We start from the raw sequence: 25,547 nt of genomic DNA, 5'->3' as shown, positions 1-25,547 counted from the left end.
AATTCTTGAGTTGGTGTTAGGTAAACTTCAGATGAATCAATTGTAATTACGTCATTAATCAGGAAGCTCTTTACAGGCAATGCACCTATCCCCCCTCTCTTGCAGATGATACACAACCACTTTTATAGGTCGCCAAGACTGCGCATGTAACTTAACTGCATGTTTTATTTCAAATTCCTTCTATCTGAAAGCATATAAAGCCAATCGATGTACCACCTAATTTCCCTTGTGCTTTAGACATTCAAAATCAGAACTAAACAAAGAACTTTTTTAGAGAGAAGTACTAAGTATTAGAAAACCTGGGAAATTAAGTTAGAAGCATTTCAATTTCAGCTTCTTTTTTTTTGCATAGGAGAACAGCAGTACAAATGGGTGCTAGGGAAGTCAACAAAACTCATGTGGCTGGCTGGAGGATAACAGAAGAGGGCACTATTTAAACTATAGAATTGCCTGTACTTTTGAGAGAGAAACATAGATCTATCAGTGCAATTGAGGTGCCTTTTTACAACATAAAGTTAGAAATTTGCACATTCAAATACACAAACAAAATACCGGGTTAAAAAAAAAAATCAAATTAGGTTTTATGGTTATAACTGCACACTGATCAATGCCCTCCTGCTCATTAATATACACTTCTAGTCTCATTAAAAATATTTGAGCTCTCGTTTGTGCTCCTAAATTAAAATGATCAAAAAGATATCTTACTATAGATTATGAGCCTGTTTTTCCTATTCACTAATGTTAATTAGGAGAAATGCTATTACACAGAATATGGCTGCATCGTTAGAAGTTCTAACTCAATCTCTATATCCATTAGTTTTCATAAACTCATATTTTTCCTTACATTTTAAATTACATTCGAGTTACTGTAAGCTTTTATTTGCTGCATCTGCTGTAAAAGTATGTGGGTTTTTTTGTAATTAAAAAAACAAACTACAGCATAAATATTTTAGGCTATAAGGTCTACAGATGCAATGGTCACTTTCAATTTTAAACAAGTGATTTTAAATTTTGCAATTCAATGTTGCAGGTATTTTTCATTCAGAAAGGTGTGGAGTGCAGGGAGAAAAAACAGTGACAGAGAAATACAAATAAGATACCTGCACATTTGTGAAGTACCACGAGGAAACTGTAGGACATAGCTCGTACACTGATACACTACCTGTGGATGGGGTGAGTTGGTTCAGATTTAAATAACCAGGCTTCCCTCCTCCCCATACACGCATGAAGGGAACAGCATAAGCAGAAAACACTTTATTATCTTGTTTAATTCAGTTTTAAGAAGTGTTTTCATATTATTATTTCTAACTAAAAGCAACATTAAGACTTAAAGATCGTATTGATTCAGAAAACCTGAAACAATGATGAAATAACTAAGTATGTTCTTTGAGTAGGACTTACCAATAGGAAGTGCTAGATCTTTCTTCATCAAAGCCGCTGCACATGATCCTCCTAAATTAGCCAATTCTTTCTCCAGCTGAATAATACCCTTCAAATTGAAACAAATTTTAAAATGAAAATAGTGTGTAAGAAAATACGACAGAGTAAGTTTGCCTGACACTGCTTTATCCTATGAGATATTAACTGCATATTCCACTTTGAAGTTTCTCAGTGATATACTTCTTGCTGCACAACTACTGTCACATTTTGCTGTGACATGGGCCAGTGTACCAAAATTTTTAGAACAATTTCAACTAGATATGAGTATTAATAAATGGGTTACCGTGCTTCTGGTAGCCTTGTAAGAACACGTAAAGTTGATAAGTGTCTTTTGTCTGTAACATTAAAGAGAAAGGAAACTTCCCAATACAAAAAACCTACCAATACATATTCAGATTGCAAAGCAATGCCTCTTCTAAACTGTACAGATATACACACCACACAAGCTCACATTCCTATCTTGTCTAAAGGTAGTATTCTTTGTATCTTTTTTTCCTCTTTCTTTCTCTAGTTGGAGCAGCAGGGATAGGAAAAAGATTCCATCATTTCCCTTTATCCATTATAAATCCTGGGAGACACCCATGACAGCTTCTTCTCCCTTGTATTTGCACTGGAAAGTTACTTCTTCCCCTCGATGCTGCTCTTCTAAGGAATGAGAAGACCACCCCTCCCACCAGATTGTCACTGAAAACACTTGAGAGTATCTCTATAAGTATCTTTCAACCTTATTTGCAAGAAAAAAAAAAAACAACAGACCACACGCACAGTTTTCAAATACATAGAGAAGGAGGCTGGGTGCAAGGAATGGGGGGAGCGCAGTATGGCTAGGGAGGCTGTAGCTACATTTCAAACCATGAAGAAACACATCTGACATTTCCCCTTCAACTTGTCCCAGCTACAAGCAAGCACAACCTCTTTTAACTTTGTTCACAAAAAGGTATTGACACTAACACCAATTTTAAATTGTAATGAAATATGTGGGTGGTTCAACACATGTCTGACAGATGCCTCTCAGGGAGGAAAAAAAACCCCAAAACCCACCACCAAAAAACACTGGGGGAGATAGGACACCTCCACCTGATGGATTTTCTAGGCAGACTTACAGAAACTGACAATATATGAAGTAGGTAAAAAATCCTTCTTTTGGAAAGAGCCTTCAAAATCAGTAACCCTAGACTTGCCTCGTATTGTCCGAGACTCCCAAGAAGACTGAAGAATCTCCAAAATGCATTTTAAACTAAACCCTTGCTAAACTGCATATTTAGGACTCAAACCAGCAGGTTCTGAAATAGCAAGCAAGTAAAGGTGTGAAATGTGGATCAACCCACTGGTTGTGGTTCCCTGCTGTGTGAACACTCTTTACATAGAAGGCAGTTTTTGCATGTATTTTGTAGATTTAACAATGAACAGCAAAAAGCCTTCCTTTTCATTCATCAAAGCAGAAATCTAAAATTTTTGCAAAAATCCTAGGTTTAAACAAGGTTTAATAGTTCAACTACACCCAATTCTCCTTGATGCCCTCGCTCACATTCAATGACATCTGTCAGTTTTTGCAGACTTCCCTAACAGTGAATGGCATTCAATATACTGGTTAGGTAATGGTACTAGAGGCTTGTCCTTTGGAAGGAGAGAGAATCAGATGTGGAAAAATTAATCCCACTGACTTGAATTAGGTCTTACTGATACTTTGTTCCTTTAAGCTAGAGAAAACACAGTGGTCACCAGAAGCATATGCTTCTTTTTCTATGAGTGGTAACACTTCAGGAAATTGTCATCACCCAAAAGAATGAGAAACTTGCATTGTGTGTCCCAGCTACTTAAATTAAATTTCTTAAGGAAGCTTTAGTCCCGAGATGCAAGGCAGCTTAAGCACTGTAAAAACTTGCTTTTCTATTTATAAAACTTTTAAGTTAAGAGTATTTGGGCTATAAAAAGGTACGTTTGAAAACAACTGCAACTTGTCTTTAGATGATATAGTTAACATATTGGCATGTTTTAGCACTTAGTGTTAAAAACATGCCAGCAGCTTCGTCTGTAAACTCTTTTAGAAAATCAATGACGTATATGAATCTGTCTCTTTTTTTCTGCTTAAGCAAAAATTATTATTACTCAAACACAGTAGTTAGATCATCTATAGGATTTATAAATCTGATTTGCTGCAAGCCAATGAGACTATCATAGCTAATAAACTTATGGTATGTTTTCGTATCTGATATGTTATGAAATTCCAAAGAATCTCACATTTTGAAAACCTGAAGATATGGTTTAGCTTAAGCAGAACCCAGGAATAAGATGAGGTAAATCTTCTGTGAGGGTTGTAGTGTAAGCAAGATGCAGACCTTGTGAAGTTCATGTGAAGCAACACACCCAAAGAGTCCCAAGATAACAGAAGGGCTATTTTTCTGGAATTACTATAAAGCATATTAAGTATTTTCAGTGAGCTCTTAAAATAAGTCAAAATAAAGCACTGGCTTTATTATAAAGGACATGAAGAAATTTTATGTTCCCTTTGCAACAAAGAAACAGTGGTGGAAACGACTCATATCCTTAAAAGCAAGATGAGGTGTATCTCAGGTAGCCTAAATAAGCACAGCATTTCCAGGGAGTCTGAGAGTTCTGGTATGAGTGAACACTGGAAAAATAATGCAAGTTTGTCATCCCATAATTGGCAGTGACAGTAAAATAGTAATCACTGTGCATTTGAAAGCCGCGATCCTTTGGATTTCTGACTGAAGACTAGGTCAGAGTTTTAGGAAATCTCATATCCCATTGACATAATAGATAAAATCATGCTATGTATTTGCAGACTGTCACAGTTATTAAAAAAACCAAACCAAACCAAAGACTATTCCAGTGATATTCAGATTAAAGAAATCCAAACAATTAATGTCTGTAAGAAAAAATGTTAAAAACTTACATGAAATTAGTTTTAAAATATTTTGCTAATGTTATTTAGTCAGAAGGGGAAATACAAGTGTTTTTTTTAAAAAAAAAGGCCTTATGGAAGAGAATTAATAGGTCCAGCAATTGCAGCCATTTAACTTTTTCCTTACCTCATCAGATCCTGGACTAAATTCATATCCAATTGCATAACATTTGAAACCATAAAAACAAGCCTTTTCATCTTTCACATAGTCTGATGCGGTCTCCAGAGAAAAAAGAGCTTCATTTCCTTATAGGAAGTAAAAGGATACATAAAATAAGTAATTTTTTTTTTTAAATTTCCTCTTTTTGTATGTTTCTTCTACATGAGCATATATGAAACCCAGGCTTTGTATATAACATGTAAAGTAAAACCATGAATAACACACAGATCAACATGTCAAACAAGAAACCTAATATAAACATAATCAACTGATATACAACCAATGGCTCATAATGAACTCTTGCCAGCTTGGATGAAGACTTTTCAACTTTGTTTTCTAAGATAGTTTTGCAGAAAAATCAAACTTTCATTCATTATTTTAATAATTCACATTACTAGAAATTACTGCATATTTATCTATTACCTGGCAATACTAATACCATGGTAGGCCATCCTGAAGATCCAGAAAATTTTTTCAGTTCTATCCATGAATTAAGGTTTTCATGAACAGAAGCATGCTTTGGTCCAAATCCCAGACTCTGTGCAATTCTGACAGGAATTAGTAAACGAAGAACATCCTCTGATTGAGCAGTGCCACACTGAGTGTCAAACTCTATTGTTATCCACCTGACACATTCAGGAAAAGATACCTAAAACAAAACAACAGTCTAATTACGTGCAAGTTTTGGGTGGTGTTGGGGTTTTTTTTATATTTATTTCTTCATTTCCATTTGGTTTTAATTCTTTAGGCTATGAAAGTGATTCAATTATGGAATTCTTTACAGTTGTTTTGATATGCTTTAGATTAACATTAACCTAACCCATTTTTTGAAATTCAGATATACCTGAAATGCTTTACACCTTACTGAATTATAATCCTGTATTACGTTGGATTAAGCATTTGTGCTTACGATACCATTTGTGGTTGTTTTTAAGAACTCTGCACAGGATCTTTAAACAAAACAATCACAGAGTACTACAAACATTTAACTCTCAAATAGCTTTTTAATGTCACCTTCAACAAACACATTCAGTATCCGTTTTGTGCAATCCTAGAAAAGTACACAGCAGCTGAATCACACTCGTGAATATGGCCTGCAGTATGATAGCATATAGCTACAGAAATTCAAAAGCAGTAACAACTAAACCTAAGGCTTCAGATAAGCTCCATAAACTTTTAGAACAATAAGAAGCATCACTACATCAGGAAGATCATATGATAACTTACATTAATGACCTCCTCCAGCTCTTACTTGATTCTGGGTTTGCTACCTCTGGATTTACAGTTGAGGAACGAACGTGACTGCAGAACTCACTATTTCAAAACATGGGAATTTATGCCTCAGCCCTTTTTTCAAACAGAAAAAACACCCTTTCTCTATTGATATTGAGGAAAATCTAGTTTTATTGCAATAGCCATTCATGTAAGGCAGAATGAATCCTATTCAAAGTGACAGTTCTTTGGACTTCAGAGACTTCTGCAATGCCAAATCATGGTCCAAGTGAAAGCAATTAATGAAGAATTTAAATTGGCAGACCAGCAATAGCCAGCATAGGGATCCCTACACTATAATGCATATTAATTTCACTGGAATTGACATTAGGTATTTTTAGAAAGCATTGTTTTAGCATTAAGTAAGGAAGTCTGAGATATGATTGGATAATGTATACATCAAGATTTCCAACTTCTACAGTCTGCTCAGTTAGAGAAAAGAAACTGCACAACAGTACGAAAATCTAAGACTGAGCAAATCTGTGCACTTACAGTAGATAGCTGCATTGGGGGGTTAAAACTACTCTAGTTTCCACTATAGTCTCCACTATACTTACTGGACAAACAGATTTCTCCAGAAAGCAGTACAGCAATACAGAAAACTGTCTCCTATATTAGACAATATGAATTATCATCCATGGCAACAATTTTTCAGACAGTAAATGTTGAAACAAAATCCATGTGCCAAAAGCTTTTAAGAAACTGCAGGCACACTTAGAAATGGTGCTTACCTTATAGTGCGTAACACTGGCAGGTTTATAGGGATGCTCACTTTCTACAACAGCATAGTGATTGGAGGTAGTACAAGCTGAAAGCCCTTGCTCCGGTTGGTTTCCAGTGGTGCTGTCTGTAGACTGATTTGGGTTAAAAGCTGGAGGGGCATATTTCTGATTCAGAACTGCCACAGAAGGAAGTAACTGTTGTACTAGGCCAAAGACCTCAACAGCAACCTGTAACATAACACCACACGCAATAAAGTATTACATCTGGCTAGGTGAAAAAAATACTCACAAACTTACATTTCTCTACAATGGTTGTTTCGGATATTCTCAGAATATCACTACTACAATTCGTTCGGTCATTTTCCAATTCTGCATCTACGCAACCCTGACAGAAAAAGCACCACTACATTAATCTCAAATACTCCTCCTGGAGACTTGCCAAAGGTGAAACAAAAATCTGTACACAACCGAGAGATACCATCACTAAAACAGTTTCTACTAACAAGCCATAACATTAACGAACAATAAGCATGAGATGACAGAAAGCAAATACCATACTGTCCAGTTATCCTTTGTTTTATAACAAATATTTTTATATATTATTACATATTACATATATTATTTTACATATTATATTACATTGTATTTTTTCAAATATCCAACATATTTTAATGCATGTAGTGTTAAGCATTGCATTGTTCCCTGTAATCTTTAGGACATATTCAAAGGGGAGTAATACTTCTAAAGCAAAACCCTTGGTTCTAAACACCAGTTCATCACAGTAACAAGTTAACTAAAATTTGAAACTATTCTTAATTAAATTAATCTGCTAGATATTAAGTGGCTAGTCCTCTTTCCTCCCTCTCTTTAAAGAAGTCTGAAGAGAGTTTACAGTTCATGAAAAAGCAATAAAAGCCAGTAGTGTCTACTAGCTAAGGATTAATCACATTTGTAAATCTCGTAACAGGTTTCAAGACTGTTCCAGACCAGGAACATGCTATGTCACTGAAAAGTAACGTTATTTTATTTATAGCTGACATCTTTCCATCTCTAAATTTGATAGAAATAATCTTAATTTAATGACCAGCTACCAGTGCTTTGGATGTTTACTGTAAAAATAGGATTTACAAAACATAAAAAAACATTTCATCCAATATTCATCAATGAGTTGTAAATGCAGTTCCTTCTAACTTCTTGTCTTTTCCTACTGGTAAAGCCTGTTATCTTCCCCTCTGCTTCCTTAAGGTGTTTTTTTTTTTTTTTCATAATGTCTTCAATTTAATTAAAAATAAAAAAAGTCATTTTTAAAACATGCAATGTTTTTAAAATTCCTGACTCCTGGAAAATTTATGATGAGTCATGTGGTTAAATATAAACCACTACTTTGTAAAATCATAAGAAAACAAGATGTTCAGATTTCTAGAGTAAACTTTTTCCTTGTACAACGTTCTTAAATTTCTTCAGTAATTTTTGTTGAGGAGCATACCTTGGGAATAGCTGCTGCTACTGGTCCTATGTAGGCTATTATGAGGGGAAGCAGCATTGAAAACAGACTGGAAGAGCTGAGTAGTTCTGGAATGTCTTCAGCTAAACAAAGATAATTACAGCACAGGGATTATTATTATTAAAAGTACCATGGTTCCAAATACATCTTATTTTTCTGGTTTGCATCTTATGATTTAAACTTCTAGTTTCCACACTAGTTTTTACTTTAAATTATTTTCATTATCTAGGCATTGTCAAATTCTAAACCTGCAAACTTCACCCGAGATAAACATGCCATTATATACAGTTCTCTGTTCAAAAATTTCCTCCTCTTAGAGCATAATTTTATTGTGTTCTTTGCCATTTTGTCAAGCTGTGTTCATACTTTCTATGGTATAAAAGCTAGCACAACAAGCTCCTCTCTGCCCTCCAAACCAATTTCTACAATACTATGTAACATTCAGGACATTTTGACTAGAATGGCTGAAGGTGGTAGCCTAAAGCCATTCAGTTTTAAGGCTAATGTCTGCATTTCTCAAAAATGGATGTTTCAGTGCTTATAAACATAAGTGCATTACACTCACCAGTCTTCCTGATTACCACCACTGTGCAAATAAAATTTGGAACTGAGCCATCATAGCATATCTTTTGGAAATAAAGAATCTTACCAGCTTTAATATGATACTTGCTAAATTGATGAGAAAGTTTTTACGTGGTATCTGCCTACAGATATCTCAAGTGCAACTCGATGACTTAGAAAGTTAATCAGAGTTTAATACCTACAGGAATGAAAGGTTAGAAAAATATTCTTTGGAAAGCAAAAGAGAAATATCACATTTTTTTGTATCACTGGTATTCTACTACTATCTCTTGCTATCAAAGAAACAAGTTTTGAAAAGTAAATTTTGAAAGTCAATTTTCAAAAGTCTTACCATCTACAGCAAGAGCCCTGTGCAACAGGTCTTTGGCTGCTCGTACAACAGCGCTCACAACAGAGAGAGCCCTGCTACAATTTTTATCTTCTTCATTAGCTTTGTTCAAAAGCTGTGATTGCAGATCTCCATCATATTCACTCCTGGATGGTGGATTAAGTTAAAGTAAGTTCACAAAATCCAATATTATATTAAAAAACCATGACTGACTGATTTTTTGCATAGAATAAGTAAAACAATTAATTTATGATAAAGCAATAAAAGAAACAAAGAAATCACAGAGGATATTTTGGAGGCAATGTCTCAGTGTTCTCTGCAATAATTCTATTTGTATTTGACAGAAAATATGAAAAGCATTTGTCTGAAATGTTTCTTTTGACCAGATGCCTTTCAAACCACAGAAATGTATTAATTGCTATGCTCTTCCAAGCCCAACAACTTATTGTGATAAACACAGAATAATACTAAATGCATCACAGAAATGGACAAAACTCAGTGGATATTTATACAGTATCATAACAGGGAAACATACTGTCCCTTCCTATTCTAGATTAACTTTGGTTTTGAAATACAGTCTTAGGCTTACTCTTAACAAAAGGCTTTTTCATTGAAATCCATTCTGTATGTCAAATTAGGTTCTAAACAACATTATGCACAAATCTATTTCAATAAGGTATATAAAAGATGTGGTTTAATTTGCTTTTTCAAAGCAGTCAAATGATGATTATAATCTAATTCAAGCCCTCAATATAACAGCGATTAAGCATTGGCATAGACAACCAAAATCCCTTGGTCAACATGTTAAACAAAATTTCTCATTCTCTGTTGAGATTTCTTATGTTCGTCCAGAAAGATTTGATCCTTCACAACATCATTCCAGAACATTAAGACTCCAGGACTGGCAACTCACAATGCTCAAAAAATTTACTTGGAGCAATTCAGTACACAACAAAGATACCTATCCTTCTCTATGACTTAAATTAACCACTCTTACAAGATTTTTTTTTTTTGTCAGTGCGTCCTAGAATTGCAGTCTGCTGTCAGCCTCAAGCCTTTTTAATTTTAATTTATTAGTGACTGACAGTAGGAGCAATTCCAACCTTGTACTTTTCCAACAAATCCTTCCAAAGCATTTCTGCTCTTACCAGAAGTATGTTAACACACCTCTTCTGGTATGGCCTTTCTTGGCATTTGCATAAGCAACAATTCTATTTGTATTTGAGCATTCTTCAAACAAAATCAAGTGTGAATCTTACAAGCTCTGCTCTGTAATAGCTGATTGAACATTTGTTCCTTTACCGTAGAAAATCCAAAACCTCAAGTCATTATATATCAAACTGGGAACCTTCAGACCAACTAAGCCCATAACTGTAGTCATCCATCAGAGAACATTTAAGTTTCTGTTGTCCGAGCAAACTTCAAAAGACATTGTGATTATAGACAGCAGTCTGCAAATTTTCCAAGCAAAACTTAATTTATTCTGTAACAGTTCTGAGTTGTGCCATTACAGTCCTTCAAAAGCTTCTTAGAATTTTACCACAGTTGAAACAAAAAAACCTAAGATTGTTCTGATCTGAAGACAGCACTTTGGTGTGTTTTTTTGCCGTATGTTAGCTTGTTATTAAGTTAGAATGCCTTGCAGCTACCATTTACTGAAGTTTTATGTCCTTTGCTTTTCTGAAATCAAAGAAATTGTTATTTCTCCTTTATTCCCTTCTTTTACATTATATAAAAGCAAAAATTCTAGGAATGGGAATAAAGATTTTCCTTGTCCTCTTTCCTCCTTCTTACACAATATGATACTTCATAATTCTGATACTTCATAATGAAATTTCTCCAAACGATGGAAGAATCCCCTAAACACAAATGCCCAAGATTCCAGAAGACTAAATCAACAAAAGCATCATGATATGCACCATTGTAATTCCATTCTTTGACAAGCAATTGCTGTTACTACTGACAAGCTGGATGTTTGAGTCTTTGAGTACAGCCTATATCATGTTTTAAGAGTTTAGAACTAACCCGTATCTTCAAATACTGTTACTGTAGTTTTGCTGGTAACTTTATTCCTTCATATTTTAGTTTCTTTAAAACTTTAAGAGCAACATGTACTTATGACTGTTAGTCCAAAATACATCGCTTGTTGTAGCATTACTTATTTTATTCTCTTCATCTTTTATTAGGTAGGTATATCTCACACATAATTAAATATCAAAGTAGGTTACTATTCCTTGCTCCTTCTATTCCTTGGATGTACTGTTGATTAGCCTTTTACGACAAAAATTGAGATCTGGAGTAAAAGGCGTGACACATTTTTTTTCTGTACAGATAATAGCAGTAATTCATGTATTCGGATGCTGACACATTTTGAGAATGCCTTCATACATATCAAAGTAAGCACCTCAAAAATGAAAGCAATGCCTTCTGCAAAAGCATTACCTTAAGTGAATTCCTACTATCATTCTGAAAGGCTACTTTATTGTAGCTTCCCTGCAGGACAGTCAGATGTTTCAGCTGATTTTCTTCATGCAGTTGCAATTTCTCTTTTTATACCTTTGAACTCTACAGTAAGAGAGGAGACAGTTCCTATACAAACAGACCTTGCTTCATTACATGATGCAATCCTTTCCGGCAACAGAGAAAGGAACTGAATGAAACCACAGATAAACATTCCAGTGAGTAGTCTCTCAAAAATCTCTTAGGTTATAGAAAAAACAGACTGAACTAGCGCATCTTATCAGTCCTCCATATTACAGCTTTAAAGCAGTAGACAATGGACCTTGTAAGAAATGTCAACCACCAAATTATTTGACAAGTTAAAAAAAAAAGAAGAGAACCTAAAACAAGACTGGAAGAGGCACCAGTACAACTGGTGTCCCAAAAGCTGTCTTCACTGAAACTATACTGGAAGAACACAATACTACCGTTAAAGAAGATCTTTCCTCAGATACACTCTAGAGGTATTTATTTCTGTTGCTGCTCAAAAATATATGTGGTATGATAGCTCTACAATGGTTTTACTTCTTAAGAAATGGATCATGACAACACACTAACCTGTAATAAAGAATCTGTGGAATTTGTCCTCGTGTTTGGTTTGTGCCATTACTGCTCAGACTGCATGTACTAAATGTAAATGTTACACCATCTGGACACTGAACTGTGGTCATTCCTCCATCTCCATTGGCAGTCCGGCTTCCGTAATTCCTCAAACGAACTGCATATTTCACATTTTCCTTAAAAAGGAGAGACAAAAATAGTATGCAATATAAAACAAGTATCTAAGTTAGGCTTTGTGGTATTAACACTGGAGAGTCTGAAAAGTCCTTCAACACACTCCACTAATGAAATTAACTGAAAAAGATCCAGCAATTAACAAAAGCAAAAGCTGCTCCATGTTCCCAAACTATGGACCATAACTTAAGTAAAATATTACTACTAATTACTTGAAGAGCGACCAGATACCCAAGAAAATTAGCACCTGCCCCTCAGGCACACAAAAAAGTTGCATATTCAAGAATATTCTAAAATTACTAAGCAATTACAATCTATCTTACGCTATTATAAACATTAAAGTTTAATTTCTTTTTGCTCTCAGAATTTGAACTTTTTAGTTACTAGGTGAAACTAAGACTGTATAAAGCAAACATATCAAGATCAACTTGTAAACATGTACACAAAAAAACAATTTCCGGTTGAACGTTCTGGTTTTTTGATCTAAAGTCATATGAAACCTACAGATGTGCACTTCTTTTGTTTACCTTCAGTGGCACGACTTTGTCAAGTCTGATTTCAGCTATATCACTGGGAGAATCATCTGTGGTGTAAGTTCCTTTAACCAACTCTAAAGATGTCCATCTATGAGAATGAGTTGAATCTCCAGTATGATCACTCTGATTCAAGGAAACAAAGTAATTTTAATTCATTTATAATGTAAATACATGACACATTCATGCAACTGTGCAAGTTGTGTTTTCTTGCATAAACTGTACACACAGCATTACAAATAAAACGAAGCTGAAAAACCTGTTCAGAGTCAATAATAAAGCCTTTCTGCTAAAAAGGAAATTACTGAGCAGAGAGGTTTTCCCATATCAACCCTATGCTTGCCCTTTGGAAGAGATTAGAACAGTCGGTTAAAGTGAACAACCGTCTATAAAAGAACACAGATTTTTCTTCATTACAAGGACACACAATACAGTTTTATGCTTTTTCTAACAGAGTACTTCAACAACACATGAAACATCTGTAGCTACAGCCTGATCATGCTGCTAGGCTACCCCTTTCTTCAATTTTTGGTTTAAAATGTTTTAACTTGGACTCCTCACTAACTTCAAATATTATTTGTGATAAAGTATGATTTCAAGACCACAGCCAAGATAAGGATATGGTATGTAGCTTGCAATACCACAAAAATCACAACCACAAGCAGATCAAAAAACCCTACTACAAGAGCACTGTTTTACTTGTAGCCTAGACTGTATAAGAATATTAACAACATTACTTTGTAAAACATATTATGAAAAATTCTGAGGTAACTTTTGTTCAAATTGTTTTCTTCAATGCAGTACTTACATCATCAACTAATACCTCCAACTCATACTCATGAATTCCTCCTCCACCATAAACAGAAAATCCTACTACAACTACACCAGGTTTGTCAACAGAGAAACATATTGCATCAGGGGATCCATTCCCAGTATTCCAGCTTCTTCCCTGACTTGTTTTCGTGAATCGGTTGGGGGTGGATTTGACAGAATGGAGAGAGTTCAGCCCATCAACCTGTAGAAAGTTAAATACAAGCACCAGAAAAAATTAACTGCTAAATGTTAGACAACTTTAATAAAGCAAAGTTAAGTGAATTAAATTACCAGATGTTCAACCAGGTAAATTTTAAAAGTCAACTGATAAAACAGAGAAGATGCCACCACTGGGACTTCTATTCAGTACTGACTAAAAAGAAAAAAAATATAATTTTTGGTAATTGGAAATTAACTGGGAATAATTAGGAATCTGATTCCTATCTTATTTCAGGTATTTAAAGATATATTTTACAGGATGAATTAGCACAAAATATAGTTTAACTGTGCTTCAAGAAGAGTTAGGTATTTCTGCCTTAGGTAAGGTCAAGACTAAGAGAGGACAGATACAAATCTTACGTAACAGTAAAAACATCTTTAGTCAAGATGTTATCAAAAGCTAGGTTCTTTCTGTGAAAAAAGTCTGCCAATAGTACAGAGACAGTGACATGCCTTTAATAAAATCAAATAAATTTCCATCATTTAACAACGTTATAGCCTCATGAAACAAAACTTTTGTGTGTGATTATGAATCTCTGGATTTTAAGAAGTTGAACTCCATACTACTCTCAATTTAGAATACAAAGCAAATAAACTGGAAAAAGTCTAATGATACAGACAAATATAATACACATATTATATAATATGAAATACACAAAGGCAGGTATGTGTAAAGAGTATCTTACATATAAAGGAGGGAGATGCAATGCATGAACAAAATACATTATAAATTCTGACTCATAATCAGAAGCAGATAGGTTCAGAACACAAGGCGTCCATGATACCACAAGAGGCACAGAGATGGTCAGGTATGTGGCACTGCCTCCAGTGAGGACCAAATGTATTTTGAGTGCATAATGCAGACACGCATGCAAAAAGAGAAGCACTCAAAAAAAATTGCCATTATGTAAACAATTTGCAGTATTCTGCAGCCATAATGAAGTAGCTAATTATCAACAGTACTTCAGTAATACAGTGAATATATGCTTTTAAATTTATGTTAAATATCTGAAAGCTATTGAGAACTGAGAATTCCAGTGTCTGTAAAAGATCTGCACACCTATAGAATTCCTGCCACAGCCTATATCATATTCATAATATACTTGTCCTGAAAGACTTTTAGTAATGATTTTATAGAAGCTTTACCTCAGATCCTAATGCCGATGCTGTAAGCTCACTCACAATACTAGCAAGCAACCCACAGGTATTAGAAACCAGATGTGAAGAGAAAAGTTCATTTTCTCTTCTAAGGCTGTTCCGTACTGGTAAAACAACAATAACCAACATCTTTTCCAGCACTTCCCGAAAGCTTGTCATCCCTGAAACATTTTCTTCACTCTACATTATTAAGAGAAAAATGACAAATAACATTGTTCTTACATAAAAAAGACCACTTTAATTTTCACATATTATAAGCATCTGTGACTTCTTAAAAATAAGAACTGTCTATAGAATAAAAAAATTCCAAAAAATTTAAAATTCTCAAAGCTATCATAGTATGTATTCCTTTGTCAAAAACCTGATTAATATTCTTAATTTCCAGAATGAGCTGGCGTTGACTTTATCTATTGCACTGGAAAGACATAGAGGTGCCGTTCTCAGGAAAGAGCTTTTCTTATAGCCCTCCTTGCCATACTACCTATAAACATACATCAGAATACAACAGATATGTACCTACCTACAGAACTCTTCACATCATTGTCTTCTCCACTGTCTAAAAAGAAACTCAGAAGCTTTTTGGGTTTGATATTAGCAGAGAGAATCTTCCATGCAAATAGGTAAGATAAAACCAGTGCTTATAAGAACAGTCATTCTTTACTGAAGATTATGAAACAAATCTAAGCTTAGGCATCTGCTGTGCCTTCTACCTAGCAGTGACATCCACTGTTACTCAAAACAGTTTTCCATACTCAAAGTCATTCCCAATAAGGAAAAATAAAATCAGCTCTACTGATCAAAGGTTTGTCTTTCTCACCATTTTGTCTCCCAAAAATTTCCAAGTAGTGAACATATAGGGAGGACAATCAGGTCAAGCAAACCTGTACGGACACCTGCACAGAGCTCACTATTCTTCATCAGTTAAGAGGTAGCTGTATCCAAGATGTAAATATTATCTTTGCATTTAATAGCTTTCGGTGATTTTTTCCTTCATTTATTTGTGCAGGTGCTTTGTAAGTCTGTGAAAGCTTTTAGCATAATAATGGTCTACAGGAATATGTTCCAGAGTTTAATTGTGTATTTTATGCATAACAGCAATCTTTTGAACTTACCTTTTGCTAAGGTCTCTGGTTGCTCAAAACTTTTGATACTGGAAGACTCAACAACCATCCTTTATTTACCTTTCATGCATCATTCATAACTTCCTAATATCTTACCCCTCTGGTTTTCTAAAGAGAAGTAGTGACTATTTAGTTGTCCCATATCTTTGATTATCATCTTTACCCTTTTTATTCCTGTAAATCTATTCTGGAATAACAGAACTGCAAAAAATACAGTATTCAAGAACCCTTGATTAGAAAATTGTTTAATAACCTTTGCTAGAACTATATGAACTGGGCTTCCCTTGACCGTCTGCTTGTTGACTTTTTATTGCCAAAGCTGTATTGACTTTTCCTCAAAACACTGAATCTATCTACATGTTCATTCTTGTGATCATGTGAAAAAGCTGAAAAACTGTTGAAGAGAACATATGCAATGAAATCACAGAATCAAAGAAGGGCTAAGGTTAGAATGGATCTTAAAGATAATCTAGTTCCAATCCCCCTGCCATGGGCAGGGACACCTTCCACTAGACCAAGTTGTTCAAAGCCCCATCCAACCTGGCCTTGAACACTTCCAGGGAGGGGACATCCACAATTTCTTTGGGCGACGTCTTCCAGTGCCTCATCACCCTCACAGTACAGAATTTCTTCCTTATACCTAATCTGAATCCACCTTCTTTCAGTTTAAAGCTGCTACCCCTCATTCTATCACTACGCTCCCTGATAGAGTCCCTCCCCATCTTTCCTGTAGGCCCCCTTTAATTACTGGAAGGTTTCTACAAGGCCTCACTGGAACTTTCTCCAGGTTGAACAACCCCAACTCTCTCAGCCTGTCCTTGTAAGGGAGGTGCTCCAGCCCCCTGATCATCTTCATGGCCCTCCTCTGGACCTGCTCGAGCAGGTCCATGTCTTTCTTAGGCTGGGGGCCCCAGAGCTGGATGCAGTGATGATGCAGCTTTGATGGGCTGTGAGAACACATTGCTGGCTCACAGTCAGTTTTCCATCCACTGTATCGCCTAAGTCCTTCTCCTCAGGGCTGCTCTCAATCCACTCATCGCCCGGCCTCTATTTGTGCTTGGGATTGCCTCGACCCATGTTCAGGATCTTACACTTGGTCTTTCATGGGGCCACCTCTCCAACCTGTCCAGGTCCCTCTGGATGGCACATCCCTTCCCTCCAGCGTGTCAACCGTACCACACAGCTTGGTGGTGGTGGCAAACTTGCTGAGGGTGCACTCCATCCAATATATAACTCCAAACTGTATTTCTGCCAATTTAATAATCCAAAATAATTTTTTTTTCCTCAAACATTCTCCAAACAAGAAACAATTGGAATATTTCAGACCAAAAGATGAAAATTGGATAAAAAAATGTTTCTGAAACAAGCCTTTTAGAAAGAAAACACTCAGGCAAATTCAGCTACATCCGTATAAAGCTAAAACTTCAACTTACATAACTGGTTTTTGTTGCAAAGTAAAACAAGCTGTTGAATTTTTAGAATATATCCTAACCTGACTAAGTTTTTCCATGTGTGCAACCAAAAGAGGAAAACGATGGGCCAGAGCAGAGTCATTCTCAGTGCTGACTTGTTTAACCATTGATCGCAGCAATGCCTCTCCATCATAAGCAATCGGAAAGATAGAGGTCAGTTTTACTGAAGTATGGCAGAGGGCAGACATAACAGCAGCAAGAAGCCGGCTACTGGAGGTTTTGAAGTTTGCTTCCTGGATGTCCTAAAAACATAAAAAGAAATTAACAGAATGACACCATTGCATTCAAAGTAAATAAGAGAGAAACTACTTTAGAAAGGAACTTTCCAGTTTTATAGTAATTATAAAAATAATTTAGAGAAAAAAGTGTTAGCTTTCCTGTGAATTTTGCATTATCTGCTCTCATAAGCTTCCATTTAGATCTTTCAAATTGCAGTAATTAAAATGTGCTGGTTCACATGTTTTAAAATAATAAACCCATTTAAAATTTTGAAATTATGGCATCCTTTGAAGACAAAGTACTTATAATTAATCAAACAGTTTAATTAGAATAACATATTAATGAGTTGATTCTTCCTTGAATTTCTATATGATAAATGAATTTTCATGCAAAGCAGCAAGTTGTTTACATCTCACTGCAATCAATGCAAGGAAACAACCACACAGTTTAGATGTGGGATGCTCATTCACAATAAGCAAGATACGTGGAATAAAGTTGTTAATTATAGAATTATAGAATAATATTGGCAGCTTTTCATGTACTTTGCTGGATCAGAGCACTGTTGTAACACTTAATAATGAGAAATTAGTAAAGTATTAGTGATAAGTATAAAAAATGCTACATGTATGCTCCTAAGCAATGTGCAGCAAGAGTAATCACAGAGGAAGCTTGCCCTCAACACTGAAAAAGCAGGTGCTGACAGTTAACAGCACCACAACTTTTCTTCACTGTCCCAGAGAGAATCTTACTACAAAGGGACACAGAAATCCATAGGCTCTTGTTGAACTTGGACACTTTCTTTTAAAAAAAACAAGAACCAAACCCCAATTATTAAAAAACACCAAACCATAGCAGAATTCAAGTTGCAAACCAGGATAAACACAAAAAAAGGAATAAAGGTTTTAAATACTGCTTGGCTTCAATTTGAGCAAAGGGTGAGGTAAGTTGTAATATTTACTTGTGCCATTATAATATACCTGGTCCAAACAATTCAGCAAGTCACAAAGACACGCCCACTGGAGAGATGGTGTTGGATAAAATGAATGAAAGCAAGCTGTGAATGTGTTATGGCATTCCTGAAGAACAGCTTCTAAAAGACTGAGAGGCTGACTGAGATATCCTTGTGGATCGTTGTCCAACTTCACCATGCAATGATCAACTCCTTCAGATAAAATTTTTCTCAGCAAGGTCCTAGTTTTTCCAATGCAATCTGCTAGTTTGCTGGTTTCTTCTACAACCGCCTTAGCTGTAGCTAGAAGGGTACACAAAGAGAAGTATTAAATGTACAATACATGAAACATTTCCATATTAAAATGCGCATTCTACAAGCAAATAAAACAAGTAGAATTTAGCAACACTGATGAATCTACATTCAGAGAAGTTAATTTCAAAAGGAAAACAGTGAAGGCCGTCAGACTACATTGAAGAAACTTGAACACCACAAACTTCCGATTTTGTGGTCTTTCATAATATATGCTGCATTTTAATATGAGTGTTGTTACACTACAGGCATGAAAAACAGACACTGTCTCTTTCAAGTTTAAACTGTGCTCACCACCAAAGTATGGTGGTACTATGTACAGAAATGGGGAAAAAAAGAAAAAACAAGTAGTCCAAAAGAACTCAACTGTCAAGCCAAACAAAACATTAACTTTAAAATACACACAAGTTACAATGTAAACATGTGGTGCTGGACTCCTGATCATGCAGACAATTGCAAACATCCAATTATCGACAGCAAGTCTCTTAATTGCTCCAATAAAACCACCTGTATAATCATTTAATCTTATAGCATATCCTACATGAATACTTAGATCAAATTTTGAATGCCCCGTAGATTATTATTTGCTGATAAATATGAAACAAGTGAATTGAAAGGAATACCTGATATTGGATATATTTCACATGTGTAGACCCTCAACAACCTCAGGCAGCAGGTGCCCACAAAACGCAACCTTTCTAAATCCAAAAGAGTAGCAGTGTATTGGAATCCTTTAAGTCCACGAAGTTCTTCAACTCCCAGCACCAGTGTTGTCCAGCTCCAGTGAAGAATGCTCAATAAAGATTCAAAGCATTCCTGTTTCAGGGTATGAAGGATACAGAAGACAGATTTTGTGTTAAAAACAAAAAGTGAACTTACAGCACCAGTGTAAGATGAAAAGCAAACTGCATCTATACCCATGTTTATTATGAAAACATATGTCTATACCCATCTACCATACAACACACAAATCCTATTTGCAGGAAAAGCATGCTGAGAAGGTAGGAACACTTCACTGTAATATCATGCTAAAAGCAATTTATAACATAGTGTGTGGAAATCTCTCAGTTATTTAAGAACTAATAACCGTTTGTATTCACTGTTAATACTTTTTTCAGTGACTTTTACTTGCTTTGTCTGCATATGAATAGTGTGATATGTACTTTTAACAGAACACATTCTTGTCATAACAGTAAAGACTTATCAGGCTATCTTTGCTTTGTTTTTAAACAGTTATGATCTGCAGGTTTGAAGTGCTAAGGTTTAGACAACAGGCCCAAGCCAGAGTTGACCTATAGATGAATCCTGTATATTTTATAACTGATAACCATTGTGCTAGTAGGTATTGTACTAAGTTATAATCAACCACCTATGCTGATGTAAAAAGTGCTCAAGTGTTGAAGTATCAAAGCCTGAACAACAGGCCCCGAGTCAAAGCTGCTAACTTAGTCATTAGTGAAATATGTATGCTCATTAATGAAAGATGTAGTTTAGATATCATAAAACATGTCTATCCTGAATATATCTTTATCCTTCTTTGTGTAGGGGCAAGTTAACAAGGCCATGGAGCCAGCTGTCTGGCCTTGTGACCAGATGTGTGACCTTGCTCATAAATAAATTGGATGAACAGGGAAACTCCCCTGGCTTCCTCCTCGAGCTCTGGCCAGGCTCTGGGGGAATCTAATTGGAGAGTGAAGCCAGATGTTTACCGCACCACAGTCAGGTGGACTTGTTTATTCAACACTATATAAACCTGGACTCTCTTACAGCGACTTTGGATGCCTCACCTACGGGTGGATGCACCGCGCAGGACTTCCCACTTGCCGGGACAGGCTCTCCAAATCCTCCCTGTAACCGGGGCTCCCCAGTGACTGCAGATCTGGATGATGGTAACGTATGCAAGTGGTGATGTATCTTTCTTAATCACCATTCTCTCTCTCAGGTAGTAATGATTTCATGCATTACCTTGTATTTTCCTATTTGTTTGCTTTAAGTCCTATTTGTTTGCTTTAAGTGCACTATTCTGTCTTTTCTTACTGTATGTTTTCTGTATTACTCTGTTACATTATTTAGTTATCCCCAGTAAAATATGCCTACTCTTTTCACTCTGGTGTCCGAGTTTAATTGGTATCCTTAATCAGCAAAACAAAGTTCAGGGGAACTATATGACATTTACAGTACTTGGAAGTTCAACAGAAGCACATGATCAACCACAAGAAAACTGAGGATTTGAAAAGTTCTGTTTGTACAAAAATTTGTTTCTACTACTACTAACTGAGGTTGATAGTTTCAGAAGGCAAACTACAAGTATTTGGTATTGAATACTTTCAAGCTGCAGGTATACCTTCAAGCTGCAAAAATCAAGCTGATTGTTCAAAGGTAGTTATAAAATGCCTAATGTCCAGAAAGCCAAAACTCTTCTCTTATCCCAGTTCAGATCTATTGTCAGGGATAAGAGCAGCAAGATAATGAAAAGGGAGGATACAATGTGAAGTATTAAAAGCCATGGAGTTCATAGCTTAATGCAAATATTTTTAAGCAAACATATAGTAAGAGTAGCTATTGATATGTCCATAATATGATTACTACAGATGTAAATTGTGTAGATAATACATTTCTAGAAGAAACCTGAACAGAAGATCATCCTGATATTAGAGAATGAGTACTGAAGAAATGGAGAATACGTGAGAGAAAGCAAGCTGGTTAAGAAAATTGGACTGTGAGTGTCCATATGGAGGCAATAACTTCAATGTAACTATCAGTAGAGCATACTGACAGTATATGTAATGCAACATAAAATATAAACCAGGACGGAACTGAAAAAAAAATAATCATTGTTTGTAACAGGTAAGGAAGGGCCTGTATTTCAAAAACATGAAGACAGAACTGGCTTTACCCTGCACGATAATACTGCATTTCAACTTAATACAGTATTCATCGAAATTTGACTAACCTCCTTCTATGTGAAGAACTGCAGACTATCTTCTATTAATAGTTGCAGTTCTCTGTGTCTATTAATACTCCTTACTTCAGCTTATCAAATTTAATTAAATGCTATCTGATTCTCAACGTATATTGGAATGCACCCAAGAGGAAGATGAATCTCACCAATGACTAATTAATGCCAGTAATTTAAAAGCCACAGAAGGGAGCATATAGTAAATCTCCCTCAAAATTCTAAAAAGCCTGATAATATTAATTTCTTGGCAGGGAGTAAGGCTTGTACATTGAATACAACCAGTAAGTATGAACTCAACCCCACATTCCCCTCCCAAACCTAAAACTAAGTAGCACAACCTTGTAAATAAATACATTTTTGGGCTCTCATCCTCAGGTCAACACCAAGCTTAACTTAGGTTTAAGTTTACATCTGAAATCTTCAGAAAAAGTAAAAAAATACAATGTTCTATAATATGAGCGTACCTAACTTCTCCTTGATAGAGCAGACAGAAAAAATCACTAGTTATTTCCACATGTATGTCTTTCAGTTTTCCAAGTATGAATGAACTTGCAGGAAACACAGAAGATTCTTGATAATACTCACCACTGAGACAGTTCTGGCAAATGATCTCTTTAAAATATGCACAGGTTCACTGGTTTGTTGTTTTCCTTTAGATGCACTGCCATCACTTGTTGGCAGCCTGGAAGAAAAATTTAAGAACCAACTTGAAATCTGCCCTTTTTACTTTTAGCAGTTTTTACTGTTTGTATTGTTCAAGTGGAACAAAAGTGAAAATTTAGGGTAATTATAAAAAAAAAAAAAATCTTCAATTTCAACATAACTTCCTCCAGTTCCTAATCCTTCTAGGCCAGTAATCAAGTATCTTTAAATTCTATTCAACTGGCAGAATTGTGACAATTGATAATAAAGTTGAGATATGATTACATAAGAAATTATTACAAGTATTTACTGTATTTCTTTAGATGACATTTTTAAGACAAGAAGTGTTACTCCTTAAAGAATACTAGTTTTGTGGAGGTAAAAATATATGTGGAGATAAAACATACAGGCAGCACCTGTTACTGCAGCACCCTTCCTCTTGTGCCACTCATGGCTCTTCAGCTGTATCCTTCCTTCAGAGGCCCCAAGGCTTGTTTGTCTTTGGCTACAGGCATCTCTCCACAGAAATCACCCAAACAATTAATAGGTTATGCCAGGACTTTATATGCATCAGTCAAAATGAAACCTTACTCTGGAGAGATAATGGCCTATGGACACAAAGCTTTCTGGCAAAAGTGCGCTGTTCTGATAGGGATCCTGAAAAGGACAGGCTTAGAAAGGACATACCAAGAGAACTGGTATGAAGAAATTTGAAGTTTCATAATCAACATGGGGGCAGTGGGGAATATATATACACATAAAATATAAATAATTAGGTCTTGTATACATCTGAAGAAATATGAAAAATATATTAGCAATAAAGTGAAAGAATCTTGGTTTTTAAAAGAGTTACATAACATTTATCATAGGAATAATAAATTTATGGTAACTTATTGTAAAGCACAATTTGTTGTGGTTTATCTCATTAACATCATCTGTTTGATAGTATACTGCTCCTAAATTGAGACCTACTAAATAGAATATTTCTGAGCTAGAAAAAAACCATGAAGCATGTTAGATGAAATCATGAATAGAAGTCTCAGATCACAATATATGAAGAATAACTTCAAGAAAAACTGCAAAAAAATAAATGTTGCTATAATGGATTTATTACTTTTCTCAAAGACACTTAAGTTTTCCCTAAGTTTTTCAGATACCGATTTCCTTAGCTTAATACAATTAATAATTTCATGAAACATAGGCTTACTTTAACAGCGCTTCTGTTTAAAAAATGTCTAAATAGAGGTGAAAGTATTACCTGTAGAGTAACTGCGGGATCTGCCCTGCATTAACATCTGTACCATTATTTGATTTCTTGGAACTTTTAAACTGAAATACAACACTGAAAGAGAAATAATCCAATTATTATTCAAGTAATATTAGACCTCTTCTTCTGCATTAAAAAATATAGAAAAAAAAAATACCCATCATCTGTCGTAATAGAGGCCTGTCCATGAGATCCACAGTCACTGCTAGGTCCTGACACTCTTGCCCAGGCTACATACCACCAGCCAGCTTGTAGGAGTACTGGTTCATCAAACATCATTGCATACTTCTCTCTGGGAAAAGTAAATTTTGAAAAAGATATACGTGAACTAGGTTTTAGATTAATATTTAACAAATTACACACTGCTTATAAAAAATTTGAAAATTAATGGAATTGTTATTATTCTCAAGTATCTATATTCAAAATTTAAAAATATTTTGTTGAACAATACTGCAGTAATTTAAAAGGACCTACAGTGATTCAGAAGGACCTACAAATGCCTAAGTCTAGCTTGATCTTGCATTTTGAAACAATCAGATATCAAATGCCAAATAGAGTGAGGAGAGATTAAGTTAAATTAACACACACAAACCTAATTACATTTAATACATAATACTGCAAGTATTACTTATATTCTTTTAATTTATTTTCAGAAAAATTTTGTAACAGACAAGAGCTTATACATAAATTCTTAAGAATTACACATGAATATTTAAGAAAGTAATAGAATATATATCTAGAGGCATCGACACATCAGAATTAAACCTGAAAGAACTAGTCATGGATTATCTGAATGTTAAATTATTTTGTAACAGGCAATGAAAAGCAGCTAAAACATTGCTAACCCCATCCATATGCACAAAATCTTTCAAGCAATAACTGCTTGTATTCTAATGAGCTGAAGCACAATAACCCTTCTTCTGGTTATTGTTTCATATTGCAGTACGTTTAATGATGAATTGTTTAATGCAAATACCCATTTGTGCTTCAAAGCATTCTTTTGATAGAAGATTCAAAATAGCTGCTACAGCACTGTCTTGTCTTCACAGCACAGGAATACGGGGTTTGACTATGATTTATATAAGAGCACCGTGAGACAATTTTTCTTTATTTTAATTTAGTACCATAACGGCTTGGTGAGGTATTACAATGAAACATAAATTTTACATCACTTGCTACAAACTTAAAGATGTAGATCACCTCTGTTGATATTTAAAGAGATTTTAAAATCTGTATGAAGAAAGTAAAAATAAAGAGCTAGAAGTAGGTAAGGAAAACATCTTACCTAGCAGCACAATCATATGCTAAGACATCTGTTTCAGCAAGAAGGTCTCCATCAGTCTCATGGTCTCCCCCATCTGGACCCAATTCAAACAACTGATGGAGTAAGAAAAAAGGTAAAAATACATCTTAGGTGTTAGAAACCTCATAATACCACTTTTTCCTGTCTAGTATTCTGGAAACTGTCTACTACTATTCCTTCCCCTTCCCAAAAGTAATTGCTAGTTATTATCACTGACTGGTAAATTCCTATCTGAAAGTCAGGATTTTTTAATATTATTAACAGTTAAAAAATAGCAATTGACACTGACCTCCCAGCCTTATGCCCAGATATACTCTTAAGTGGAGAAACTCCCTAAATCTTGCAGGCAAGTCAAATGCAGAGCATCTAAAAACCGGAAAGCTGTGCAGAAGGTGCAGGCTTTCCATCATAA

At 35.2% G+C, this 25,547-nt stretch overlaps 1 protein-coding gene across 21 annotated transcripts in view; it reads right to left on the bottom strand.

Annotated features, from left to right (window-relative positions):
- The window catches only part of MYCBP2 (MYC binding protein 2), a 204,765-nt gene that overhangs the window by 83,425 nt on the left and 95,793 nt on the right, over nucleotides 1-25,547 (bottom strand). For all 21 annotated transcript variants that reach the window (XM_074859472.1, XM_074859470.1, XM_074859454.1 and 18 more), the window contains 17 exons: nucleotides 25,118-25,209; nucleotides 23,990-24,124; nucleotides 23,824-23,907; nucleotides 22,509-22,605; nucleotides 19,588-19,780; nucleotides 18,681-18,955; nucleotides 17,505-17,726; nucleotides 14,880-15,071; nucleotides 13,510-13,716; nucleotides 12,696-12,827; nucleotides 11,992-12,170; nucleotides 8,938-9,080; nucleotides 8,007-8,107; nucleotides 6,530-6,748; nucleotides 4,950-5,175; nucleotides 4,494-4,612; nucleotides 1,402-1,489 (listed from right to left, as the gene is read on the bottom strand). In XM_074859472.1, coding sequence (XP_074715573.1) covers nucleotides 1,402-1,489; nucleotides 4,494-4,612; nucleotides 4,950-5,175; nucleotides 6,530-6,748; nucleotides 8,007-8,107; nucleotides 8,938-9,080; nucleotides 11,992-12,170; nucleotides 12,696-12,827; nucleotides 13,510-13,716; nucleotides 14,880-15,071; nucleotides 17,505-17,726; nucleotides 18,681-18,955; nucleotides 19,588-19,780; nucleotides 22,509-22,605; nucleotides 23,824-23,907; nucleotides 23,990-24,124; nucleotides 25,118-25,209 — 2,704 coding nt within the window. The remainder of the gene's footprint in view (nucleotides 1-1,401; nucleotides 1,490-4,493; nucleotides 4,613-4,949; nucleotides 5,176-6,529; nucleotides 6,749-8,006; nucleotides 8,108-8,937; nucleotides 9,081-11,991; nucleotides 12,171-12,695; nucleotides 12,828-13,509; nucleotides 13,717-14,879; nucleotides 15,072-17,504; nucleotides 17,727-18,680; nucleotides 18,956-19,587; nucleotides 19,781-22,508; nucleotides 22,606-23,823; nucleotides 23,908-23,989; nucleotides 24,125-25,117; nucleotides 25,210-25,547) is intronic.

Source organism: Strix uralensis, chromosome 2, assembly GCF_047716275.1.
Source record: "Strix uralensis isolate ZFMK-TIS-50842 chromosome 2, bStrUra1, whole genome shotgun sequence".
Lineage (NCBI taxonomy): Eukaryota > Metazoa > Chordata > Aves > Strigiformes > Strigidae > Strix > Strix uralensis.
This window is presented reverse-complemented; position numbering and strand designations above follow the sequence as displayed.